At 37.8% G+C, this 23818-nt stretch overlaps 2 protein-coding genes across 7 annotated transcripts in view; one reads left to right on the forward strand and one right to left on the reverse strand.

Annotated features, from left to right (window-relative positions):
* Positions 1-23818, reverse strand: part of cmss1 (cms1 ribosomal small subunit homolog) — a 139845-nt gene that overhangs the window by 2723 nt on the left and 113304 nt on the right. Inside the window, exons 1-10 of one of the 4 annotated variants that reach the window (XM_059029876.1) lie at positions 21442-21592; positions 15736-15851; positions 15535-15606; positions 14694-14823; positions 13478-13537; positions 12636-12738; positions 11471-11531; positions 9607-9694; positions 8824-8912; positions 7751-7963 (exon numbers count right to left, since the gene is read on the reverse strand). In XM_059029876.1, coding sequence (XP_058885859.1) covers positions 7880-7963; positions 8824-8912; positions 9607-9694; positions 11471-11531; positions 12636-12738; positions 13478-13537; positions 14694-14823; positions 15535-15606; positions 15736-15851; positions 21442-21451 — 813 coding nt within the window. In that variant the 5' untranslated portion in view covers positions 21452-21592 and the 3' untranslated portion in view covers positions 7751-7879. Of the gene's footprint in view, positions 1-546; positions 691-1339; positions 1431-2760; positions 2869-4039; positions 4157-5528; positions 7964-8535; positions 8782-8823; positions 8913-9606; positions 9695-11470; positions 11532-12635; positions 12739-13477; positions 13538-14693; positions 14824-15534; positions 15607-15735; positions 15852-21441; positions 21593-23818 lie in introns of those variants that run through there. The other 3 variants (XM_059029875.1, XM_059029874.1, XM_059029873.1) reach the window with 3 other exon arrangements.
* The window catches only part of LOC117405894 (filamin A-interacting protein 1-like), a 110790-nt gene continuing 108734 nt past the window's right edge, over positions 21763-23818 (forward strand). For all 3 annotated transcript variants that reach the window (XM_034009381.3, XM_034009382.3, XM_059029872.1), the window contains exon 1: positions 21763-22028. The gene's annotated coding sequence lies outside the window, so the exon portion shown is untranslated. The remainder of the gene's footprint in view (positions 22029-23818) is intronic.

Raw genomic sequence — 23818 nt, forward strand, 5'->3', positions numbered from 1 at the left:
ATCTTGCCTTGACTTAGTGATTTAAAAACTGCCTCACAATCCTTTTCTAAATCACCAAGGTTTACAACTCAAGCATCCTTGCAGTTATCAAAATGAACCACTCCAGTATAGGAAATAAGTGGTAAATGATTTGTTTCACATCTTTTCAGAAGTTAGAAAATTTAATGACAGTAAAATCAGAAGCTGCCATTAGAAATAAACAAACCAGCACAAATTCCTTTAAAGCTGCAATGTACCACAACAATAATAAAACAGTATAATTCATTGATATCAGTTTCCCTATGTTCAGCCATCTGTGTATTCTACTTTTACAGAACGCATGCCTTGTGTAACTGCTTGTTAACAGCTTCATCAACAAGCACCATCCTATCAGCCCTTCGGATGAGACGTAAAACCGAGGTCCTTTTGTAAGTGACTCTGCAGCAGCAGCAGCAGTTGTTGATGCATAGTTCACCCCCTAGTCTCTGTATGGATAAAAGTGGCTGCTAAATGACTAAATAATAATAATAATAACTTCTGCCTGGGATATGCAGGGAAATGACAGACCTGCAAAAGCAGCAGTAAGATTGTCCTTGGGTGACGGGTTTTGAAATTTCACGGTTCTGTCAGTGAACCATGAAATATCAGTCTTCAGCAAAGGGACTGGTGTTTCAGTGTTTTTATCAGAGTGGTAGAAAAGCTGAAGAGTATCTGGAAAACAAAATGCCAACATTGTAGTAATCTAAAACAAACCCTCTAATAATGGACTCATTAATTATACTAGAATTATATCCAAAATATACCAGCCTATGCATAAAGTTCCATATTACTTTATCCACCTTTGACACACTGGACCACAAAATATGTTCACTTTTAAGTAAATGATGTTATTGTGATAAAAGATTCATTTAATTTATCTTATAGCAACATAGGGCCCTCACAAAGCTTTAACTTATGAGATATTTTAAGTACTAAATCAAGACTGTTTTGTTTCCTTAAATATTTCATGAATACTACATTTCATGAAATCTATAAATACAGAGTTTAAAGGTGGACAGAACCCTAAAGGAATAAGAAACACGGTAAGACTACTTACCTAAATTAAAGTTGGTAAATGTATTGGGTGTGTTTCTTACCTTTCGGAAAAAACATCATTCTAATGAGGATTTGAAGTAAAGTCCTTTGAGAATCGAACCCATTGTGTTACAGTGTCTGTGTCACTTTTTAATATATGGCCTTTTTATACAAGATACCTTGAATTTCTATAAAATAAGTAGTTTTGTCATGGTTGAATGGGCATGTAGGCGTATCTATCAAACACACAGACATGCACACAGACAGAATGTGTTCAGGTACATACCATTGAATATGCTGTTGGCAATAGCCCCACAGGGTGCAATAGGAGTGCCATTCTTATATTTGTCAAATGGAACACAGGTGATACTTGGATTCTGAAAAAAAAAAAAAAAAATGATGTCTGTAACTGAGTTTCAGTGCCAAGATGAGTAATATATCTACAATGTAATGTTTTAGTGCTTTACTGCAGACACTATAGTATTATCGCCCAGTCTCCGACGAGAGGGACTGCTACCGTTGATTGGGTTTGATGAATAGAAGAAGAGTATCTGTCACTACACAAGCAAAATAAAAACAACCCTTGATGGCCAATTTAAATTTACTATGGTATACTATTGTAAAAGCATAGCAAATCACAGCTAAGCGTGCTTATGGTACGCTCCAGATAAGGTTTTGGGTCATTGACTAATTTACCAATTCAGACACTATGTGAGTAAAATGCATTTTGGATGAGTAAAATGCAACATCACCTTGATGTCATGAGTACTTTAACTAAATACTGTACATAATTGAATGCTAACTTATGGGGTATGCATTAACTACAGCTTTAACTCAACTGCGATTTTACTTTGAACTACTGTACACAAACTTGGTATTACAAAACAACAATTATTCTTATTCGCTTTATTAACCACAACAATATGGCTGTGAAGCAAATTAACACAGAAACAGAATTTTTTTTTTTATTTCAACGCTGCAGATGGAAATACTGTATACTTAACATACACATACTAATGTATAAACGATAATATTGTATTCCTTATTGAGCACCTTGTTATAGCAATATAAAGCACCCTGACTCTCTCCAAACACATAATATTTTATTTATTATATAGATTTACCTTCCAAAAATAAAGTTGACAGATAGGTACATTGGTAGAATAGGTTGAGATGGGCTAATGGGGCGCAGAGAAATCCAGAATCCAGATATTCACCAATTACAGACATGGATTGCAAGTGAGTGAATTCAACCATACATTTTTTTTATTTTTTTTAATTGAAAAACCATATTTATTAGGTCACGTGTTTCTGGCAATTCCCAGACAGGTTACAATAGCTGTCCAAAGCCATTATATTCACAATTGACCATTGAGACGCTGGAAACCATTACAAGCATGATAACATGCAAACTCAAGCTATGCAGCAAAATTGCTCTGTGTATTCGTTACGCATGAAATTTAAATATCATACGTAATTCATATTTTTTCACTGCGTAAACCACCCTTTACGCAGTTTATCAGGAGCGCTAGGTACAGCATTGCAAATGTACCAGAACACTGTTAACTTTTATTAGGTAAATATTGATTAAAACAAATGACAACAAACACATAAAAGAATGACCAACAGTTCAAGTGATCAAAACACCTGTGTTTAATAGCATCAATTTATCAGGCGGTGTGCCATGAATTCAAATGGTTAAGTTACCTTTAAGTTATACTGTCTCCCGACCAGTTGTGCATCGTCCCTTGAAACCATGTAGTGCCGTTGATTCTGGTGGAAGTTTGTTAATCCGTAGTACATGAACACATCACCCTGCAAAGTGTGCAGAGACGTCAGTGTAGTCTGCACTGCATACTTATTAAAGGGTTGTGCAGATCTGCCAATCAAACTCATCCAGGTAGACATACAGATGAACTGGAGGACATACACGTAAATACCACTGTCTTTCAAAATTACAAAAAAGTACCCTCTTGGGAATTTACATATTATTACCTTACTGACAGCAATGCACTAAAGAGAATCGCAGGCACTGTTAGATATTTGATTTTCATAACCTTGATTCTCAAATTGTATTTTACCTCAGACCCGCCACTGTTTAGATCAATTGAATAGACCCGGTCTTCAGACAGTTTGGTTCAATATGATGCTGAACTTGAATCTGTTTTTACTCTTTTTCACTCCTAATCCTCAAGACTTTAATACTGATGATGCATTAAAATTGAAAGGATGAATCTGAAAAATAAACAGTGCTGACAAATATAGAGTTGTTCGGTTTTTGGTGCATTTCAGTTATATTCAGTGAGGCACAGAGTTTGTGATCAATCTGACTTGCACAAAAGACAAGGCAATTTTTTACACAAAGATTTCACTGAACAGCCCTTGAACAGGTAGCAAATCTCAATTAAAACAGGGAGCTTTATGATCCTGTATGATAGGAAACAATCCATGTAAAAGGGCTAGACTAACCTTTGGACGCATCTAACTGTTAATAGGGTGTAAGGTCACCATGGGTAGCCAGGAAAGAACTTAGTTAACGTGACAATTCTGCCGTTGTAATGGCTCGGCATCCCAGCCAATTGAACTGAATGGAGAGGCATGGCCTAGAGATGAGCCGCTAACCTTGCATCTTAACATTCAACTAAAGAGCAAGCCCTCCATTCGAGAGGTAAGAGAGTGCCTCGTGCCGATGTCAGTATTATTAATTCATCAGATGCTAGGAGATCCATTGCCCGGGAGTTACAACTGTTCTGGAGGGATGCATGACCATTCCTCAATGATTACCATCCCAATTTAGATCAACATCTATTCTAGTGAACAGCTCAAAAGCCATTGGCACATATCTGCAGTCCAGCACTTGATTGAAACTGTCTTGCAATATAAGATATATATCAGAGATCCCATTTACATGGCAACTTAAATCAGAAAGAAGAGTCAACCCATTTACCCAGAAGTGTGTGTTTTTAAGGTCTCAAAAGCAACATACCTTGAATGCTTCCGATAGTGAGAAGAATACAGTGCACGCACAATCAATTATTGAGTTTGCTCTGTCTAGGCGGAGAGTATAGCACTCAGCGCAATCTCTTTCTTCTGTGTAATCCACCTGAAAGACACGCAACAGACCAGTGAAACACTCCTGGTCACATCAGCTGGATACAACCTCAGAATTAAAGACAATTGTTTGGGAACCACTCCATTCAATGTTGTAAAAAAAAAAAAGACTATTCTGAAGCTAGTGGAAAGGCAACATTTTCAGAAATACAGAACAGGAAGAAACAATTATAACCCTATAAATAAAGAAACAAGCCAACTGCAGAAAGGAACAGTTAGGTTCTTTTCATGAGTAGTGTTACTCGGTTGAAATTATTTGATGAATCTCTTGCCTTGACTTCAAGGGCCTTTTTATTTTTCTTCAGTGATCCAGTTCCATCATCCGTAAAGTTCACACCAACTAAGCATTTTATTTTCACAAAGTTGTGTTCTGTTTACAACACCGTACACACAAAGGGAAGACACTGATTTGGACCTAAATAAGACCAGGCGGGAAAGTAAAGTCTGAGCTGTGCAGTGCAGGTGTTCAAAATGTAGGTTTCTGTGAGTCCAAGCTTGGATTGCTCTTGATGATGCACAAAGTGTGTATCTGGTACATTTAAAAAAAATAAAAGAAAAAAATAAAAAGAAAAACAAACAGCAAATGCACGATGTCAACTAGGTACTGTAAAGCAGTACTGTAAAAAAACAGAGCAGAACTGCAGTAATATCCAATTACAGTGAAGCAGAGGTTTTGGTTGGATTCAAGCACAATTCATGTTCAAATAATACTGATTGGTAATAGATGAATTAAATACATAAACAAATAAAAACGTATGTGATCATTTTCATGGTCAGTAAGTAACTACACAAAGTTAATGAATGAAAGTTAATGAATGACAAAACAGCCAGTACAGTAGTCAAAACACTTTATACTTCCAATGCCAAGTGGCCTACACGTGTGTGTACCCTTAATCCTGCAACCCACCCATGTTGTAAAACCCTCAATAAAATGCGTACACAATTATGCTGCTGATACTCCTGTTTCTAAGCTTCATAGCCAAGAGCTACCTACCTTTGTGAAAGGACTCAATTATTTGCAAATGCAAATACATAAATAAATACATAATCAGGTTCCAGCTGAAACAAAAAACTTTTTTGGATTCTACTACAAAAATACTATTATTAGCTAAGCAAATATTTTAATAAAACTTCTTGCACATAGCACAGAAGAGCACAGTTTTGTCAAACTAAGTTTTAGTATTACTCTGTAAAAAGATTTACCTTATAAAAGTAGACCTTTTAAACAAACCAGGTAGTTGCTAATTAGTGAATTGTGTACAGCATTTTCCCTGTCTGCAATAGAGGACAAAGTACTACTACAACAACAACTAATAATAATTATAATAATAATAAAAATATTCACGATGTTTTAGGAGACCTACTTTAATTTCTTGGACTCCAGCAGCGGTTATAATAAGCAAGACCCCAATCATAATGCAGGCCACCCCACTCAGGAAGAAGAAGGGCAGAACAGTCTCTGCTTTGAGGGTGGGAGACCAGGCTGGAAGCTTCTGCTGTTTAAAAGCTGTGTTGTCTGGACGCTTCATAAAAGGCTGAGACCCAGGAGGGCCCTTTCTGTTTGACATCTTACTTACTGCCACTTACTAAATAAAAAATAAACATGTATTTAAGGTAAAGTTAGCCTGTAACAAAGCGATCCTTGTGTTTTTATCACATGTTCCAACACTGCAATCTCTTGGACAGGCAGAATGTTACTTATTAACTACAATTGCTTTGTATCCTTCTGTTTTTTTTTTTTACCTAAACCTCAGATTTAAAGGTACACAGTCCTTTTTCTTTTCATCAGGAGCCAAACCTCCACCAGAAATGAGTTATTTTCTTACATATTGTTGTTCACTAAAGAATTCTGTTTTAACTTAGCATACTTAAACTGATTTGAAATAAATACAGTCTCTGTTTATTTCTAGTTTCTAACTTTGTTTTTCACCTATTGAAAAAAACAAGTAATTTACTTATTGAAAATCAGCCCCAATGTCTTGCAAAATATTACATCTTCTCTCTAGGAAAAAGAGACATGGGGCTGACCAGCAGCTAAGAAATAATGACCTATGTTCACAAAACTTTAAGCACTGTTTTAAGGAATGTTTTCTTAAAGACCATTTTGAATTAATAAATCAACTTTGTGGGTTCACAAAACCTGTTTCAGTAGGAGGTTAATTAGTTTATTCAAATTTTTCAAAGCAATGTTTATCCAAAGAAATGTCTCTTTTAAAACAGTCCTTAATAGCATTCCTAGAAGTCCTTGCATTTAATAAATAGAGACCAATTTTCAAATAAATACTAGAGAGATGGAACTAAATACTGCCACCGTTTGAATAATAAAATGTAACCCTTTGTGTGCCAAACCAACATCTCTAACTGTTGGGCCTTATTCACAAAACCTTAAGGAATGTTTTAAGAATGTTTACAAACGGCACACGATTTAATTTATGAAAATGTGTTTTAAATTTTAAAACAGTACTGCAAGTGTTGTGAATATGGCTCAGTGTCTGGCCCACACCAGGGAAGGGCATACTTAATCATTTACACAGCTGAGGTATTTAAATCTGCTGCCATTTCTATCAGTTTTTAAAGACTACATGTACCATTTATGTTTTCAGGTACACGGCCCCTTTAAAGTGTGTATGACGGTTATCCGTTGCTGCCTGTAACCTTTGGTTTCCAGGCCTGGTTTCCTCTTGGCTCAGAGGTTATTTTAGCGGGCCATCATTACCAAGGAAATGAGAGTGAATGATATTTATTGTGCTATTCTTATTTGAAGGCAAGATAGCAAGGAGATGGAGTCAGCACATTTTTATAAAAAACAAATCCACTTTTTTGTTGTTGTTGTTTTTTGTACTTTTTGTCTTTCAGTTGATTTTGTATGCATTTATGACACAGTCCCCTGTGTTTGTAAACATGATGAGTGAAATGTTTTATATGATTCCATGTATTATTATTATTATTGTAAAATCTCAAACACCAGTTCCTGGTAACCAAACATGTTGGGATTGGTATGGTGCAGCTGTTGACTCCTTAGCAACTATTTCTCATGTTTTAGATTTTTCCTTCAGTGAAACATAATTTTGTTAAAACGGCTCCACTGATCTCCAATATGTACAGATTTCAAGCTACAGTCTACCTTGCTGCAGGCTCCAGGGGGTGTTTTTCAAAGCAAACAAATAAATAAAAAATAATGTTTTGGAACTAAAAAGCTACTTTTTGCACAATTAGGAAGATAACATAACTTTACATGCAACATAGAACACTTTAGGTCGAGGAAGTATTCAAAATCCACCACATTTTTTAGGCTTACAACTATCAAATACATCAACTTTTAACCTGCCCAATAGCAATTTGATCCAACGAGTTCAGCAAAATCAAGAACAGAAAGTGCAATACTGCAACATGTATCCACAAAAAGAAGGTTGCTTTTGGGAAATGCTTGGTTTTGCAGTATGTTTCAAATTCAGAATATTTTCTAAAATAAGTAAAATGCCACAAAGGAATAATCAAACATGTAATATAAGGCATCTTTAACACAGAGTGGATGTTAATTAAAACTACACAACAAGCAGTTTAAGGTAAAACAACACACAGTACATTATTGCCATTCTGAGATTTATTTTTTTTACCAAGTTACAGAATACAAACAAGTAGTACGAGTTCAGCGTTGTAACGCTGGTCACATCCAGGCTGCTTGGGCTTTCGCAGCAGTGCCCAGCATGTGGTACTAAAACAGAGCCAGTTTAACAGAGCCGGCCTGGCAGGCCTGTGCGATACTACCCTCCAGTAACTTCAGCATGTCCAGCTTCACCTGTAAAGGGGGGGACAAAATGTAGACATGAACGCACAACAAGAGAGTGGTGATGCTTCAGTAACCGAGCATCAGATTAAACACTGAAGAATGATTTGTGATAGACTGGACTGTTTTTTGGATGTTTAGTTTGTATTGGTTTCTAAGGGAAGCAGAAGCACAGTTGCTGTATTTGAACATTTAAATGCTGTATTTGGATGTGTTTGTGTAAAGATATTAACAATCATTTCCATTCTCAGACCAAACAAATGCCAGTCTGACACATTCAATTCCCCAAATACTGCAGTTGCATCAAACAATTTCACAAAACTATCTGCAACTGAGTTGATTGTTTTTTTTATATATTAATGTAGAAAAAAGGGGTAAACTTAATTTTAATTTTCTTTAAAATGTAGCACTGTATCTGCCATATTCAAAGTATGTACCAGTAACACAATAATATTTGCTTAATAATAATAATAATAATTATTATTAATAATGTATTCCATAGAGGAATACAAACCATTTGCTTCCCCTTTCTCATGCAAGTGAATTATTATAACAAGTTACACAACTGTATTTTCACTGCTTACCTTTAACATCACACATGCTGAAATAGGAGAGGAATTGCTGATTTCACAGACCCCGATGAGCACTAATCTTGGACTACCTAATGTTACCTTAGGTAAAGTAATCCAAGATTAGGGATAATCAGGGTCTATCAAACCAGCCGTAAAAGTTAAGTGTCATCGACAGATTGTGAGGAATTAAGTGTTGGCTGGAATGAAACCATTTTATCTATTGTTAAGATAGTTAGGATAACACCTACCTACAGTATTAAAAACTGCTCATTAATAACTGGACAAACCCACACACTTTACCTCTGGGATGTCTGGCATTCTCCTGAGCTTCTGGTCTCTCCAGTTCCAGTCCAACACCACATACTTCAGAGCTTTCAGACTCAGACCGTCTGCAACACAATTAATAAAGATATCGATGAGCCTTATTTATCTGAAAGGCCAAGGTTCATTCAGATGAGTGCAGTCAGCCGAATCATTCCAAACAGAAGGGGGTGCTGCTTACAGGTCAATCCAGTGGTGGATACCTGCAAGGACCCAAATAAAGCAGAAGGTGGCAGCAGACAAATGCTTCTTTTTATTCAGTTTTTCAGATTATTGAGGAATGTTACAAATGGATAAAATAAATTGTCAACAAACTATCTTTACCCAGCAGGGTTGTTAGTTGCTGACGTTTCCTACAAAATAAATAGTGATATAGTTCAAGTATTTAAAAGCTATTTACATATGTTCGGGACCTACAAAAACACTTGCAACCTTTTTATTCTTCATAGGAATAAAAAAAAAAAAAGAAAAAACACAACCTAAAATGTGAGTATTACTACATAAACTAGAAACTGGAATTGTTATTACAGTGACTACCGGTTGTGGTGAGAGATCACGAATGGCTTAGTCTTCTAAACGGATTCAGAGGCCTGAAGGTTAGTGTCAGGTGACCGACTGGCCCATTCAGAGCTGAACTGAGGTTTAATTACATCACAGGATAACCCAGAACAGTATTTTGTTTCAACCAATAGGCCATCTGCCTTCAAAACATTGCCACCCATGCAATTAAACAAAAAAAGGGAAAACAGTCCCAGTACCAACCTTGTTCTGTGAGAGCTTTAATCCTCCCTGGGGTCCCCACACCCACGTGGGTCACTCCTTTCTGCAGCAACTTGATCTGTTCTTCTACCTAAAAAGGAAAGAAAACAGCAAATTAAATGACTGAATGTTGTCACAGTTGTACAAACTGCAAGTTTATAGTGCACTGTTGCCATGTAAATTCCAATTTACAGATACTGATTAAAAACAGTGGAAGGTAATTCCTCAAGGGCCTGGAGAAAGGTAGCATTTATTGTGTAGGGATACTTCTGAACAGGCTTTAGACCGGTGGTACTCAAGCCAAAAGACCCTTACTGATGACCACACACTAGAAGGTGAGATAAAGAGAAGCAGATGTACAACAGCAAGCAGAGACAGTGCTTTAGGCAGAACACTGAGCTGAACTGAACCGAGCAGAGTGGATACTTTAAGACTCCTGTTGTGGAGCAGTTTGAGCCATTCCAGGTTCTCCTCTGAGCCTTCACTGTAAGTTACAAGGTGTGTCTAATCAAACTTATTACAAATGCTGGAATTACTCCTCCCGCTATTCAATGGGAGTCTTACATTATACTTTCTAATAAAGCTAAAATATCACAGAACAGCAACCAAGACCTCCAAACACAAGGCTTCTGTACTTTACTATGCAATGTCAGGTCCATTATTACCTGAACTTAGTACACAGTTCTGAGATCAAATGTTTCTGAGACGTTCTTTGTGATTGGTCTGTTAGCCTCTCTAGCTCACACACAGATAGTCATGCATTTATAAGGCTATTTAAATATTATGGAGTGTGGCAGGGCAAAAGCCCTGCTTGTGTAAATAGTGTGTGTGGGAATGTAAGGTTGGCAGGGATGGCGTTAATTCTGTCCCTGCCAACAAATCACAGGTTTACATGTTTTGTGTAAACCTTTTATATTGGCCCTCGTGACACAGTTGGTTTGCCTGTGTTTTGTGTTTGTCAACTAAACTACAGTTTTTGTCTCGGAGTCTAATTCCTGCCGATAACAGCTTGGGCCGTGATGCTATCTTGTCACATGGAGTAATCTCATTATTTTTTCCAGCAAACTTAACACATATTGCTATACATATACACTATATATATATATATATATATATATATATATATATATATATATATATATATATATATATATATATATATCAATCTATCTATAATGTGTAAATGTATAGTATCTCAGTTGAACTTCTGTTGAACTTCTTGTGTTGTGTTTATATATATATAACAGACTTGCATACTGAGACCACACCAGATACCTTTAGTATTACAAATCTTATAAACATGTTAAAAAACCTATTTTACTTAGCGAGATCCCACTGCATACCTTTCACATTACAAAGAGAACATATTTATAAAACCTGTCACTTAGTGAAATCCTACCACACAACTCTATATGTTACATTTTTCAACAGTGCTGAACATGAACATGTGGTGAAATTCAAACTTCAAATCTTAAAATAGTTCTGGATAAACATTAATTCTTGCAGATCCATTGTGAAAATGAATAACTACCAAATGGCAATACTTTTTTAAATATTACAATATCATTTATTTATTTTTTTTACATGGGGCAAAGCTTTTAGTCACCAAGACAACCTTCAATAAGAACCCTGCGCAAGTTACACAAATAATACTGTTATAAATACTCATTCATGCTAATGATGCCAGAAAGTAGACAAAGGCCAACCCTGCATGGGTCCGCTTGAGCATTTTCAAATATATTCCTTTGACTTTCAGTGGAAGGACCTGGCCATTTGTGTGTGCTTTATACTACTATTTGCAAGCAACATTTTCTGTCACAAAAAAACAGAAGAACATCAAACCCTAATGGAAGCGCCTGTCGCTTACCTTTATATGTTTTGCAAACAGTTTCAGAACTTTGGCATTGCCCTTGAAGGTTGTAAGTTGCCTGAAGAAAAGAAAAGGAAAATGCATTACATGTTTCAGTGCCAAAGACACATTTTGTTCTCCGACATTAAATCATGATTTAAATATTACATTATCCCTGTCTTTAGAGCACTGTATCCCTGAAACAAGATTTCTATCTCTAATGAGGAACATTTTTTATTGGGGAGGTAATGCATACATTACAGCGTCTGAACTCACAAGGGAGTAATTGCAGAGCATGAAGTTTTGAGACTCTGTTCCATGTCTGGAATTTTGAAATGATTCATGAAACACAAACATGCCCACACAAGTAAACACTGCAAACCTCATGCATACAGTATACAAATAAACAGGCACTCGTTAGAACATGCTTATTCGCTTTCATACAAACACAATTAACAAGCACACACACACACAAGCAATCACTACCTCACAAAAAAAAGAGACACCATCCTAGAAACACACAGTTACATGAACTCATAATTTGCAATTGTAAACTGCTGCTTGCTTATTTTAAAAAAACTTGCTGTTGTTTCAGGTAGTCTGTTACACATTTGTATTTCCTACTGTAAGTCACAGCACCACAACGTATTTCAGTTATTAAGGGAAGCTGCTAATTGGTTAATTTTAGGAGAGGGAAGGTAAGAATTTTACTAGGTGAAAACAGAGATTACACTTAGAATTTTGTCAAATTCTTGAAATTCTTTATACTGTGTTGAGAGTTCAAGTGTTGAACACCATTGTATTTAATGCTAGAGTGATGTTTTATTTTATTTGAATTTATTTTTTTAAATTGGAATTTGGAATCTACCTTTTCTTCATTCAAATCCAACAAGAGAATTAATGTACAGATCCGCATTATGTCGCGTTGCTAAGAAGATGCAGAGTTTGATCTAAAGGTGTAGCAGCTGTTTATTTGAGATTTATTTTCCAATGTATTTTTTTAAAACAGAATAGTAATTTCACTCATAAGGATGACCGCAAACAACCCACTGGCTCTCGTTGAGGGCTTGACAATTATTTGGTTGGATGCACCACTTAAAATATATATATTATAATGAAAATCAATATCATAATAATATGTTTCTAAGTAAGGCTGTGACCCGAAAACCAGTACTGTACTCACTTGATGAGATCAAGAACACGATGGGCAGAGCTGCAGACAATCAACATCACCACAGATTTCTGCTCAGTGTGGTTTTTACACAGCTTTGCCCACTTGGGGCAGACTGAAACACAAAAACAGCATTACTTTTGGTGCACAGCAGACAGATCAATAAATCAAGGTAACGGTACCAGTTTGAATGCGATGTCCATAAAACACTTGCACCTTAAAGTAATTGTAGCTAAGAAAATAGTAAATTTCCACCGCCATGCTCATCCATTCATTATGTAGGTCTACTTCAACCTAGAGTACTGCAGACATCATGTTTTAAAATGAAAGTACATGTGTAGTGTAACGTGTTTCTTTCAAAACTGGCTAAGATTTATGGAATTATTTTGCTAGCTTCAATTACTTTAAATAATGGTTAAAAGAAGGGTTTCATTCAGAGATTGAAGAGCAGCACCCTCAGGGTTGAAGGAAATTTACTCATTTCCTATCCAAGAACAAAGTGAGGTGAGTGGTGACTGTTTTACATCGAGGGGCAATTGTAAAGTCTTTAAGGGAAACCGTGCCAAATCTGAAGTCAACAAAAAACAGTAACAGTATAATGGACATCGTTTCAGATTCAAGAGAAAACGTCCTACCTAGTCCAGAGGAAAAAAATGTTGGTGCAAAGTGTTTCAAATTAATAAAACATTAAATCAAAAAAGGCTTGAGCTCGTAACTAGAGGAGCTGTAGGTTGGGATACAACTTTAGAGTCATGCTGCAGTTTTCAGGAGCTCAAAACCAATGTGGATTTAATTTGCTGGTGTACAGAAAACTATTTAGTGCAGCCTGAAATATGAAGTCGATATTCACTTACTTTCCTTAAGAAATGAAGAGAGACTGTGGGTAAGGTCATTGCTCGGAAGAAAGCAGGAATCTAAAACAAAAGATGACAACCACCATAAATAAAGCTTAGCAAAAAGCGCAACAGCAGAGAACACACTAGGATGTGCCTTCAGTTAAGTGAAAAGGAATTCTTTAGTTTTCTCTATTTTACTGCAATGAGTTATCAATCAATCAATCTTATATAGCGCCTTTCATAGTGGACCACCATCACAAAGCGCTTTACAAGATGCACTAACAACAAGAAAATCCATAATATTTTAAATACAGAGAAATGCATAATACATGCTCTACAGTAAAAAAAACAAAAAAACATAATACATTAAATACAGTGGAAAGTGCATAATACATTAAATAGTAGCAGTAACACAACAGCTAATAGCAGATATCAGGCTTAAAGAGCATGGAAATCAAGAGAGAACAGGTGGGTCTTGAGAGTTGATTTAAAGCAAGCGACGGTGGGAGCATCACACACCAAAGCTGGGAGAGAGTTCCAGAGAGTCGGAGCCATGAAGCTAAACGAGCGTTCTCCAAGTGTGGTGCACTTTTGTTTGGGGATAACAAGCAGGCCAGAGTCGGAAGACCTCAGCTTGCGGCCGGGGACATAGCGGGTCACCAGGTTGAGGAGGTACTCGGGACCTGTGTGATGAAGGGCATTGTAGGTGAGCAGGAGAGTTTTGAAAACAATCCTGAACTTTACAGGTAGCCAGTGCAGCTGGGCAAGACGAGGGGTGATGTGATCACATTTTTTACATCTGGTAAGGATCCTGGCAGTGACATTCTGAACTAGCTGCAGTCGGTTTATGGTGCGTGCCGGGAGACCACCATACAGAGTTGCAGTATTTGAGTTGAGAAGAAACAAATGCATGACAAAGTATCTCCGCATCTGGGAGGGAAATGTAGGGATGGATTTTGGAGATGTTTCGAAGATGGTAGGACGATCCGCGGAGGAGATGTGGGCATCAAAGGAGAGGTTGCTATCAAGAAGTACACCAAGACTTTGTACTCTGGGGCAAGGCAGCTATGTTATGGGCCAGTTATAAAACGGTTTCAATTTCTACTGGATATTCTACCTTTCTGTTGATGGAAAACGGGTTCTATTGGCCTTATCACTCGTGATCTGCACATAATCCGAGGGTGTGGTTGCCTAATCAATAAACAAAGAGTTCTCATTGCTAAAGGTGTCGCACCTGGCAGTTTCAGCTCCTCCATTTCGATGACAGAGCGCTTGTCTGTGAAGTTGTCCTCAAACAGTTTCTGCAGGTCAGCAGGACAGCCTGGTTTAGGGGCTGACGCTGCCAGTACATCCGTGATTTTCTTCTGGAAAAATACAAACAAAAAATGTAATTCCTGTGCCAGGTTTTCAATGTCCTATGGCTAATGCCACATGATGTACTGTGAGTTTAAGCTGACATGACAAAGCTTACTGGTGAAAAAAACAAGTCATGTTGGATGATTTAGATTCAGTTTGAATGAACTGCTGGGTGTTGCATATTTGAGCTATTTAATGTAAAGCAAAGCAAACCCTGCCTTATTCACTATTAAGTAGGGGTGTAATAATACACTCATGGCACGATAGGATACATACTGTTTTTAGGTAAAGCTTATTCTTATTTTTGCATTTGTGGTTTTCTTTGACTTTAAATGAACTATTCATCATGACACAAGTTTAATACCCAATACCACAAGGTTTTTCACATTCAATTTACAGAATCATTTTTCAAAGCGGCTGTGCGGAGATGACGTGAAACCTGTGTGATGATTCCACCTCCAACCCTATACCTTGTGAGCAATTACACACGCTGTAATGCGGTGTCCTCGGAAATGTCTTATTGGACATTTCAGATCATATTCATAAAGCATTAGTGTTCCTGAAAATGCCTCCTGAGGGCCCCAGTGCTCTGCATGCTTAAGTTTTTTGTAACTACTGAAAAACGTGTTGCTGCACCTTCATTTCCCCAACTTCCCCCACAGGTGTCTTTGTAAGGAAAGATACGGAGAGGACAGGGCAAAAAAGAAATGAACAAGTACCTTTCTTTTTCGTTTTGGCTTTGTGTCTTTCTCATCTTCTTGTTTTTCCTTCTTAGGGCCAATACACTCAGTCTGGGGGATACAAAACACTGGTAAGATTTTTTTTTTTTTTGCTTGCTTGGACTGCTTTTCTCAGTTTGTTATGAACTCCCTGCTGCATGTTCAGATTAGTAATGGTACGCTTACTATTTGCTACTGTACCTTTGTTTTTGTTTCCTTAGCCTTCGCTGGCTTTAATGTTTGGATCTTTCTCTTCTTTGTCGTTGTTTCTTCTGCAGTTTTCTCCACAGCCTTCTCTCCTTCATCTTCAGAGACATCTGAAAATGTACTAAACCTTAGGAGTGCTGTATCTGTAGGTCAACATTTTCTGGCTGCAATCACATGTAGCATTTTGTTAAAACTGTTGTTGTCCCACATGTATTTCCAATATTTGTATATACAGTATAGTTTGTTTTTATGAATAAAATACAGTTTTATAATCATGGAATAGTCCTAGACTTTTGTGGGTTTCTTTAGAAACAGTCCCAGTTTCACGAATATGTATTCACAAACAACTTTAATATCTCTCAAGTTAAAGGCCTAGCAAGTTCAACTGTCCCCATGGCTCAACACATTTCTGCTATTTATTGTAAAGCCATTCGTTTAAATTCCCTGACCGTTTGGTCATTCCAAAACAATGCACTCTGTGGAATATCTTACTGCTTAAAATTACCACAAAGGATTTACATTACACTCACGATCAAGACCACATTTTTACACTCTAGGTGTAACTTGCGGATTATTTAAAAGTGTCTTGTATAATTTTTAGGTCGACACAACTTGGTTTAATTTGAACACCATTTTTGTGTATATTTTGTGGTCTATAGGTCCCATCAAATCCAAAAGCATCATTTTAAAACTATATGCTCTTATTAGGAATAAGAAATATGCATTTCTTGTTTCGCTTTGCTGCCCTACAAATGTTCCAACATAAACAATTTAAGAAAATGTTACTTTATCTCCACAAAATGAAAAAAAAAAGAAAAAGCAATTCCAGTTTTCTCTGGTTGAACTCAGCAAATTTGGCCCCATTACAACACACAAACACTAGGCCTACAATATACTGGTACTCTAAGTACAGTACAGATCTGGGCACATGCTGAATCAGCTGCTTCTACCAGCACAGCAGCCACATAACTGAAATGTTGTGCGTCGAACAGATAGCCAAGCAAAACTGACAGCTATCTTTAAACCTGCCAAAATATACCAGTACAGGAGAACTGCAGCAGCTAAACAGACAGGATGCAAAGGCATAAATCTGTGTTTACGATACAATTACGAAGGGAACAGAAAGTCTCATGATTTAACCATGTGCTCAGAAAACAACACCTGCTCAATGCATTCTTCAGCGCCATAATTATCCATAATGCTGTGACAAATCTGGTCACAAAATTGACTATATTCTATGAACATTGTTTGTTGTTGGGAATTAGTTAAATGTATCTTGACCAAAATGCCGTCCCCATTAAAGCAACTACACTTCTAGTTAAGAGTGTCAACTGGTGCACAAATACATAAATACAATTAACAAACAATTCATCACCGTACTGGGTAAAAGGCAAATAAAAGTGTCCTAATTGGATCAATTAACCTCCTTGGAATTAAATGCAGACACCTCAAATGAAACAACTTTCTCTTTAAAATGTATGCCCCCCTCATCCTAAATGGCCCTGACTGCCGTTAGGCGTCTTCTACTGTAAGTGGGAAGCCTCCTTTGTCTAGACAGCTACTGTACATAGGTTCCAAGCAAGGATAAGGGAATCTGTTCACCCACCTGTCATTTCAAACAGTTTTTAAATAATGACCTGCTGGGCTTCTGATGTAAAAGGCACTATTTAAAATGTTGCAGACGTTGTACAGTACAACAAAATATTTGACAAACAGAAAGGCTTGTCAGTGTCCAAAAGCAGCCCTCAGGCTTTACTGTGTTAAGCAGCTCCACTGGTTGGCAGCTTCGTGTTCCCGTGCACTCGGCAGCCCTCTCTAGTTTCATGCTGTGCCCCAAGCTTGTGGCACTTGGATGCACATTCTAATTTGAGATGCTTTGCCCTCTGCTGAACTACTAATCCAGGTGCAGGTACTGTAGCTCCATGAATCAGGACTGGCCAGGAATAGCAGGAATCTCACAGCGATCACGATGAATGATGGGCAGGTGGAAATTTCTAACCTTGCACATTTAAACAACTCACGCTGCGAGGTATCATGAAGGTTAATTCCACGATGCTTGAGATTAGTTTTATGTTACCTCTAAGTGCAAATCAGTCTGGCTAACAACAGTCACACATCCAAACTTCCTCTGCAAAATGGTGTTGGACCAAAACACTAGTTACAGAGAGAGAGAGAGAGAGAGAGAGAGAGAGAGAGAGAGAGAGAGAGAGAGAGAGTGAGTGAGTGAGAGAGAGACAGAGAGAGACCGAGAGAGAGAGAGAGAGAGAGAGAGAGAGAGAGAGAGAGAATATGCATCTGAACAGTACATCTGTCTGTATGTCAAAGAGACAAGTCATCTTAAATTATTAGCCAGGCTAGAAGTTTTAACCTATATATTTAAAACATAGCAGTGTGATGGGATAATTCATTTTTGCAGACTCTGACGCACAAAGGGCTTTACAATCAGCAAGCAAAAACAAAAGCCCATTAAAAGGAATAACAACATTGTGGTCAGCCATGCAATCACATTATTTGTTTACAGGAATTGCCGAACACGGGATAATTAGGCTCATAGATCTATTGATTTTAAGAAATTCATACAGTTGAAAAATGGAAAATACAATAAGCTTTTGGTAATTACAGGAAAAATACTGAGATTCCTTGACCCGTTAGTGGTTAGTTCACACAATTGTGAACAAAGCTTGTGACAGCTACGGGGCTCTGAAGGACAAAGGCGAACACTGCAGGTGTCTATATGAGCCCACCAGAACCTGGCCTGGAGGACAAAGGCGAACACTGCAGGTGTCTATATGAGCCCACCAGAACCTGGCCTGGAGGGTCTGCTGTAGTGTTGTAAGGAGAAATGATACCTGTCGATTTCCCCTCCATAACCTGTGGGAACAATAATGGAGCCAATGCTACCCTTCTTGAGGAATCCAGACAGTAGTGTGATTTGCCGTGTTTGGGAAACACCCTTCTAGATGCAATATGAATTATTAAGTACAGGACCACATGTTTTTTTGAGGGGTTTGTTACTGTACTTTGACACAACTTCAGTTCTATATCAACCATGTAAGCCCATTTAACAAGGACCTCTTGTCAAAATATTTGCCAAGTTTTATAAGTTACTTTTTAGTACTACTGCAACAGGTACTTGTATTGTTGTGTATTCAATAAATGGTTAGTCATGATTGGCTGAGTAAAGCATTCATTGTATAATAGTGATCGATTACTGCAAGAATATTTGCATACAAGCAACAAGGTCAACATGAGCTGCATTGTTTGCAGTGGCCAAGAGTACATTGTTTCTGTGGTAAATGTCAACTTCCAATACAAATCCATCCTGTGTTTTATTTGTTGACACATGGGTGATTGATCTTGTACTGAAACTGACTAACTGAAGGTTAGTCCAGGGCATTAAGGAAATGTCATGGACTCTGAATATATACCTAATACATTTATTTTCGAAAAAAATAAGGTATATAAATGATGGACATTGACTAAATGTTTTTGGTTTCTTTTTAATCACTCGATCATTCATCCTTGACTATGACACGCTTGAGTGACTATGACTGAAGCATATGCACTTAATCACCTAATTAGTGAGACAGTTGATTGGACACTACATATGAAGTGATTTCAGCTGTTGAATTGCAAGCTTGAATGAAAGCAATAAAGAAAATCACAGAAAAAACAAAAACAATATGCCATATCTGTCAAGAAAGCAGCGCCTCGTGCAATCGGCATGTTGGAGGTTGAACTAGGGCAGCATACTGTGGCTCTCCGTCTTGGGTGCTCACAGCCAGCAATATCAAACCTGGCGAGACGGTATAACCAGACATACTCTATCAATGACAGGCCACAAACTGGGAGACCAAGAGTCACAACACCTGCCCAAGATCGAGAGATCATTTTGCAGCATCTTCGTGATGTCAACTGTTAATCAGCACAATAAAAAGTCACTGCACCTGCTCTAAAACAGAGTTTGTCATTTTTCGATCATCCAAATTTAAGTGATAAGTTTCTTTTGATGCTCAAATATAAGCGGTACGTTTCTTTTGATGCTCAGTATACAACATAAAAAGCGTGTTGTTTCAACAAAGTGGCAATATGAAAAAGAGCTTGACAGCACACACCACACAGTACACGAATTCCAGCCATACCAGTCAATAATCCAGACATGTTAGTTGTCAGCTAGAATAACATTCATTTAAATAAAATGTAAAGAAATACATTCAAACTATACTGATTGTGTGCGAGTAAGAGCTGAGAAAAGTGACATCACAATGACATTCTGATCATCGAAAAAAAAGAGCAGTAGGATGCCCACTTGTACACAACAATTGAGGAATATAATCTTGATTTTATTTTTACTATAAACAATGCTTTTGCGTTTTTACTTTTGACCATATTGTTTTTTGGAATTTGGAGTTTGACAGATTGAAACACAAACCAAGATTTTTTTTTTTATTTAAATACATTAAGGCACATCCCAAATCCCAACGGGAAAATGGAAGCCAAAAAAAAAAAAGTTAATAATTAAAAATGAATTTTCTTGATACTGCTAACAAATTCATTTAAGAGCAGCCAGTCTACCTGAAATAAATAAAAAGTTAACAAGCCACTGATCCTCTGTAGATTTTAATTTAAATACAGCTGCTCGGCACAGATATCACAGTGCTTAAGTGCATTTTACTAGCACTAATTAACACAACAGCAAATGTCCCCAAACTCTTACACTTCATGACACCCAGGAGTTAACATTTCCAGGCTTAACAAGCCCACAAGTAAGCACACAGGCCATTCACATTAATGCAAGTAGCCCAATATTTTGTTTGCTATTACTTAAATTAATTTTAGTAGTTTGCAAACAAAACCCTTGATGCTGCTTACAGTGGAACTGCTTGAAACAGCAAAGCCTGAGAGCCAGTTTTGCACCCTGACAAACCTTACTATTTGTCTAACATCTTGTACAATGTTTGATCAGTTTTAAAGCATGGATAAAACTTGTATTCAAATTGAACTACCAGTATCTTGCATTTTAAACCTACAATACGGCAGGATTAATATGAGTTATTGTTACTATCAATTGAACCTTGTGTGTAAACAGCAGCAGACCCCCTCGTTGCTCAATTGTTTGTTATGTGTTAAGTACTACATAAGATTCACTTTCATTCTAAAACACGTTTTCGGTTTGCATAAATGGTACAGCAACTCAAGCAAAAATAAATACATAAATAAACAAATCTGTAGTATGACCATCATAGCATAATAATCTGAACCGTACACAAACAAACTTTTAATCAAACAGATCTCATTACACACAATAAGTAGCTTATATCACTTTCTGTACAACTCCGGACAGCCTCTCTAAAACCGCAAAGGCCCTGTCACCTTTCCTGCTCTGTGGGCTGCCTTGTCACCATACATACTTTAAATGGCTAAAAAAAAAAAGGGGGGTGGTGGGGGGGGAGGCCTGGTACCAGTGAGTTCTGCAACTCTGAAAGGCAGGTCATGTGATATACTGCATTAATATCAGGCTTATTGGCAGAGGGCCTAATTATTTCTCAGCGCGATACAACCTCTAGCAGAGCTGCTTCTTTAACCTCGGGCCCTTCTTTACATCCCACCTGAACCCCCAATTCTGACTCGCTCTGTAACAAGCAACCAACACAATCCCTGTACAAGGGCAGAATGAATTCCGAAACAACATTCCTGTACCTCTTTCCATGCTGCAGGTGAGAAAGTGCACCTATCCTACCCATACTGGTTTCCCACCCTTGCTCTCAGATGGTAGACGTGTTCCACCCTCTCTAAAATACCACCGATGTGTTCAGTTGTATCTAATTCTCTGTCCCTCTCCCCACAGAGACTGCCTGAAAATCCAGAGAGGTCTGCCTTCCGACAAGGCCATCTGGCTCTCAGAGTGCAGTGCAGTGCAGTGCAATGGCTGGGAGAAGTGGGTGGGATAAATTTAGAGGTCTGCTTGCTTGCTCTCTCGCTCTCTCTCTCTGTATGCCAGGGTCCCCTCTCTGCTCTGCTGTCCTTCAGTGCTCTCTGTCACAGCAGCCCCCCCTGGCTGTGCGGCACGCTCGCCTGCTCACACTACCGGCAAGATAAAACAAGCAAAACCCTGCTAGGATACTGCTGGTGGGAGAGGGGAAAGCAATAAATTCAGGGTAATCCAGCAAACAGAAACAAGAAGACACATTCAAAATAATTGGATAACACTCTGCCCCGGCTTACAGGTGCAGCAGTCTGCAGCATTTTGAAGAACCAGTGCTTGTCTGCAATACAACAGTAAAGAGGTACCTGTGCTTAATTGTGTGATCTTTAGGGATATTTCACTTCATACGTGGGATTTATTGCATAAGGCTGAAAATCAGGTGTACATTTGTGTATGTGTGTGTGCATGGGAGGGATCTGCTCTAAATGCACTGTGAATATTTTTTAACTAAATGCAAATCGATAAGTGTTAATTTATAAAAGGAGGGTTACTGCGACACGTATCAGACTGGCTTTATGTTTTATATCTTGAGTAATACAAGTTGTCTGTGACTTTAGGTGTGTGTTGCTCTGAATGGTCATTTATGCTGAATTGGAACCAAGGTGTTTTTATTTAAACATTAATATACTTTCTGACTGGATTGAGTGTATTATTTCAGGTGGTTTGAACCAGATATGTTTCAAATAGATGCAGGTTGTAATAGGGACCAAAGAAAAACCAGTGTGGAGTCACTGCATATAGCGAGACATGCAGTAGTGGTGTTTTATATCTTCCCATGGCTTGCACTGTAACTATTAGAGGTGCATTTATCAGTATGTTGAGTACAGCCTCTCTCAGACTGCAGAGCAGTGACTAATTTGGGAAGCTCTCTTCTGATTTACTGGTTTACAAACATTATCACTGGCATTTCAAGTGGCACTACACTGTCCTTTCACCTCTCAAGGCCGTGTTTAAATCTGCTTTGGGTCACATGTCAACTGACTTTGATGTACTTCTCAGTGGACAGCAGTCAAAAAAACTACAACAACTTTTGTTCCTTAGCAAATACTTCCAGAAAAAGCACTTTCATATTCGTCAGTTCAAATCCTAGAAGGAGATACTGATCCACAGGATGGATGGTTAGACACTGTAGAAACAAAAAACTCCTATTAAATAATGCACGTGCCAGTGGGTATAACGTATGTCAAGTCATATTTAAAATAATATTTTGTAGTCTTGAGTAACAGTAATAACTAAATTAGACCGGAATGCAGAACAGAACTCGAAAACATTGCAGGGAAAATCCCCCCCCCCCCCCCCCCGAGAGAAGTTACTTCCTTTTGGACCTGTATCAGGTATGTAGTTCTATAATCTATAGTATCACATTGCGGGTCTGCAGGGATTTCATGTACTTACTTGCTGTGTCTCAGCAACATAGCTTCTGAGGAGATTGATGTCAGATCGTCATCAATATTCCTTGCCATCCGCTTGGTTCACAACAAAGTTATCTCCTAGTCCACATGTGATACTTGTGGAAAGTAAGAGCCGGTTGTCATTGGAGTTGGTTGTCGTTTGTTGCAAATAAGATAATGCAGCCATAGAGAACCACTGAAGAAGTTGTTGGAAGTTGTTTCAGGAATCTACTGCAACAGAGGAGCTACAGCTGCATTTAACACATGTGAAAATACAATGTCATCCTCTGATCACACCACTTATCATTGCTTACCCCATACTCCCACTACCATTTAATAATTGTAACCTTTAACAGTACATCTATCTATGACATACCGTGTTGCTATTGGTAACCGCTGTGATGTTACAATAATCATTCTGCCTCAGTTTCTTATTCACACGTTGTCTAAAAATAGAGAAAAAGCGCAAGGTTGGCCTGACATCTTCAGAGGCAACACATTCCATAATGCAACTCTAATGGTATTTAACCCGATTAGCTCTTTAAGCATTGCAGATAAGAACAATAAATCCGTATCAGTCTAGTGCCTGCTGTTGCTGTCTGGGATGAGTCTGACCCTGGACTGACCTGGGATTCAAGTCAGAGTTATGAGTCATTTTAAAAGAGACAGAACGTATGTACCCATGTACTGTATGAAATGA

This window comes from Acipenser ruthenus, chromosome 9 (genome assembly GCF_902713425.1).
Source record: "Acipenser ruthenus chromosome 9, fAciRut3.2 maternal haplotype, whole genome shotgun sequence".
Lineage (NCBI taxonomy): Eukaryota > Metazoa > Chordata > Actinopteri > Acipenseriformes > Acipenseridae > Acipenser > Acipenser ruthenus.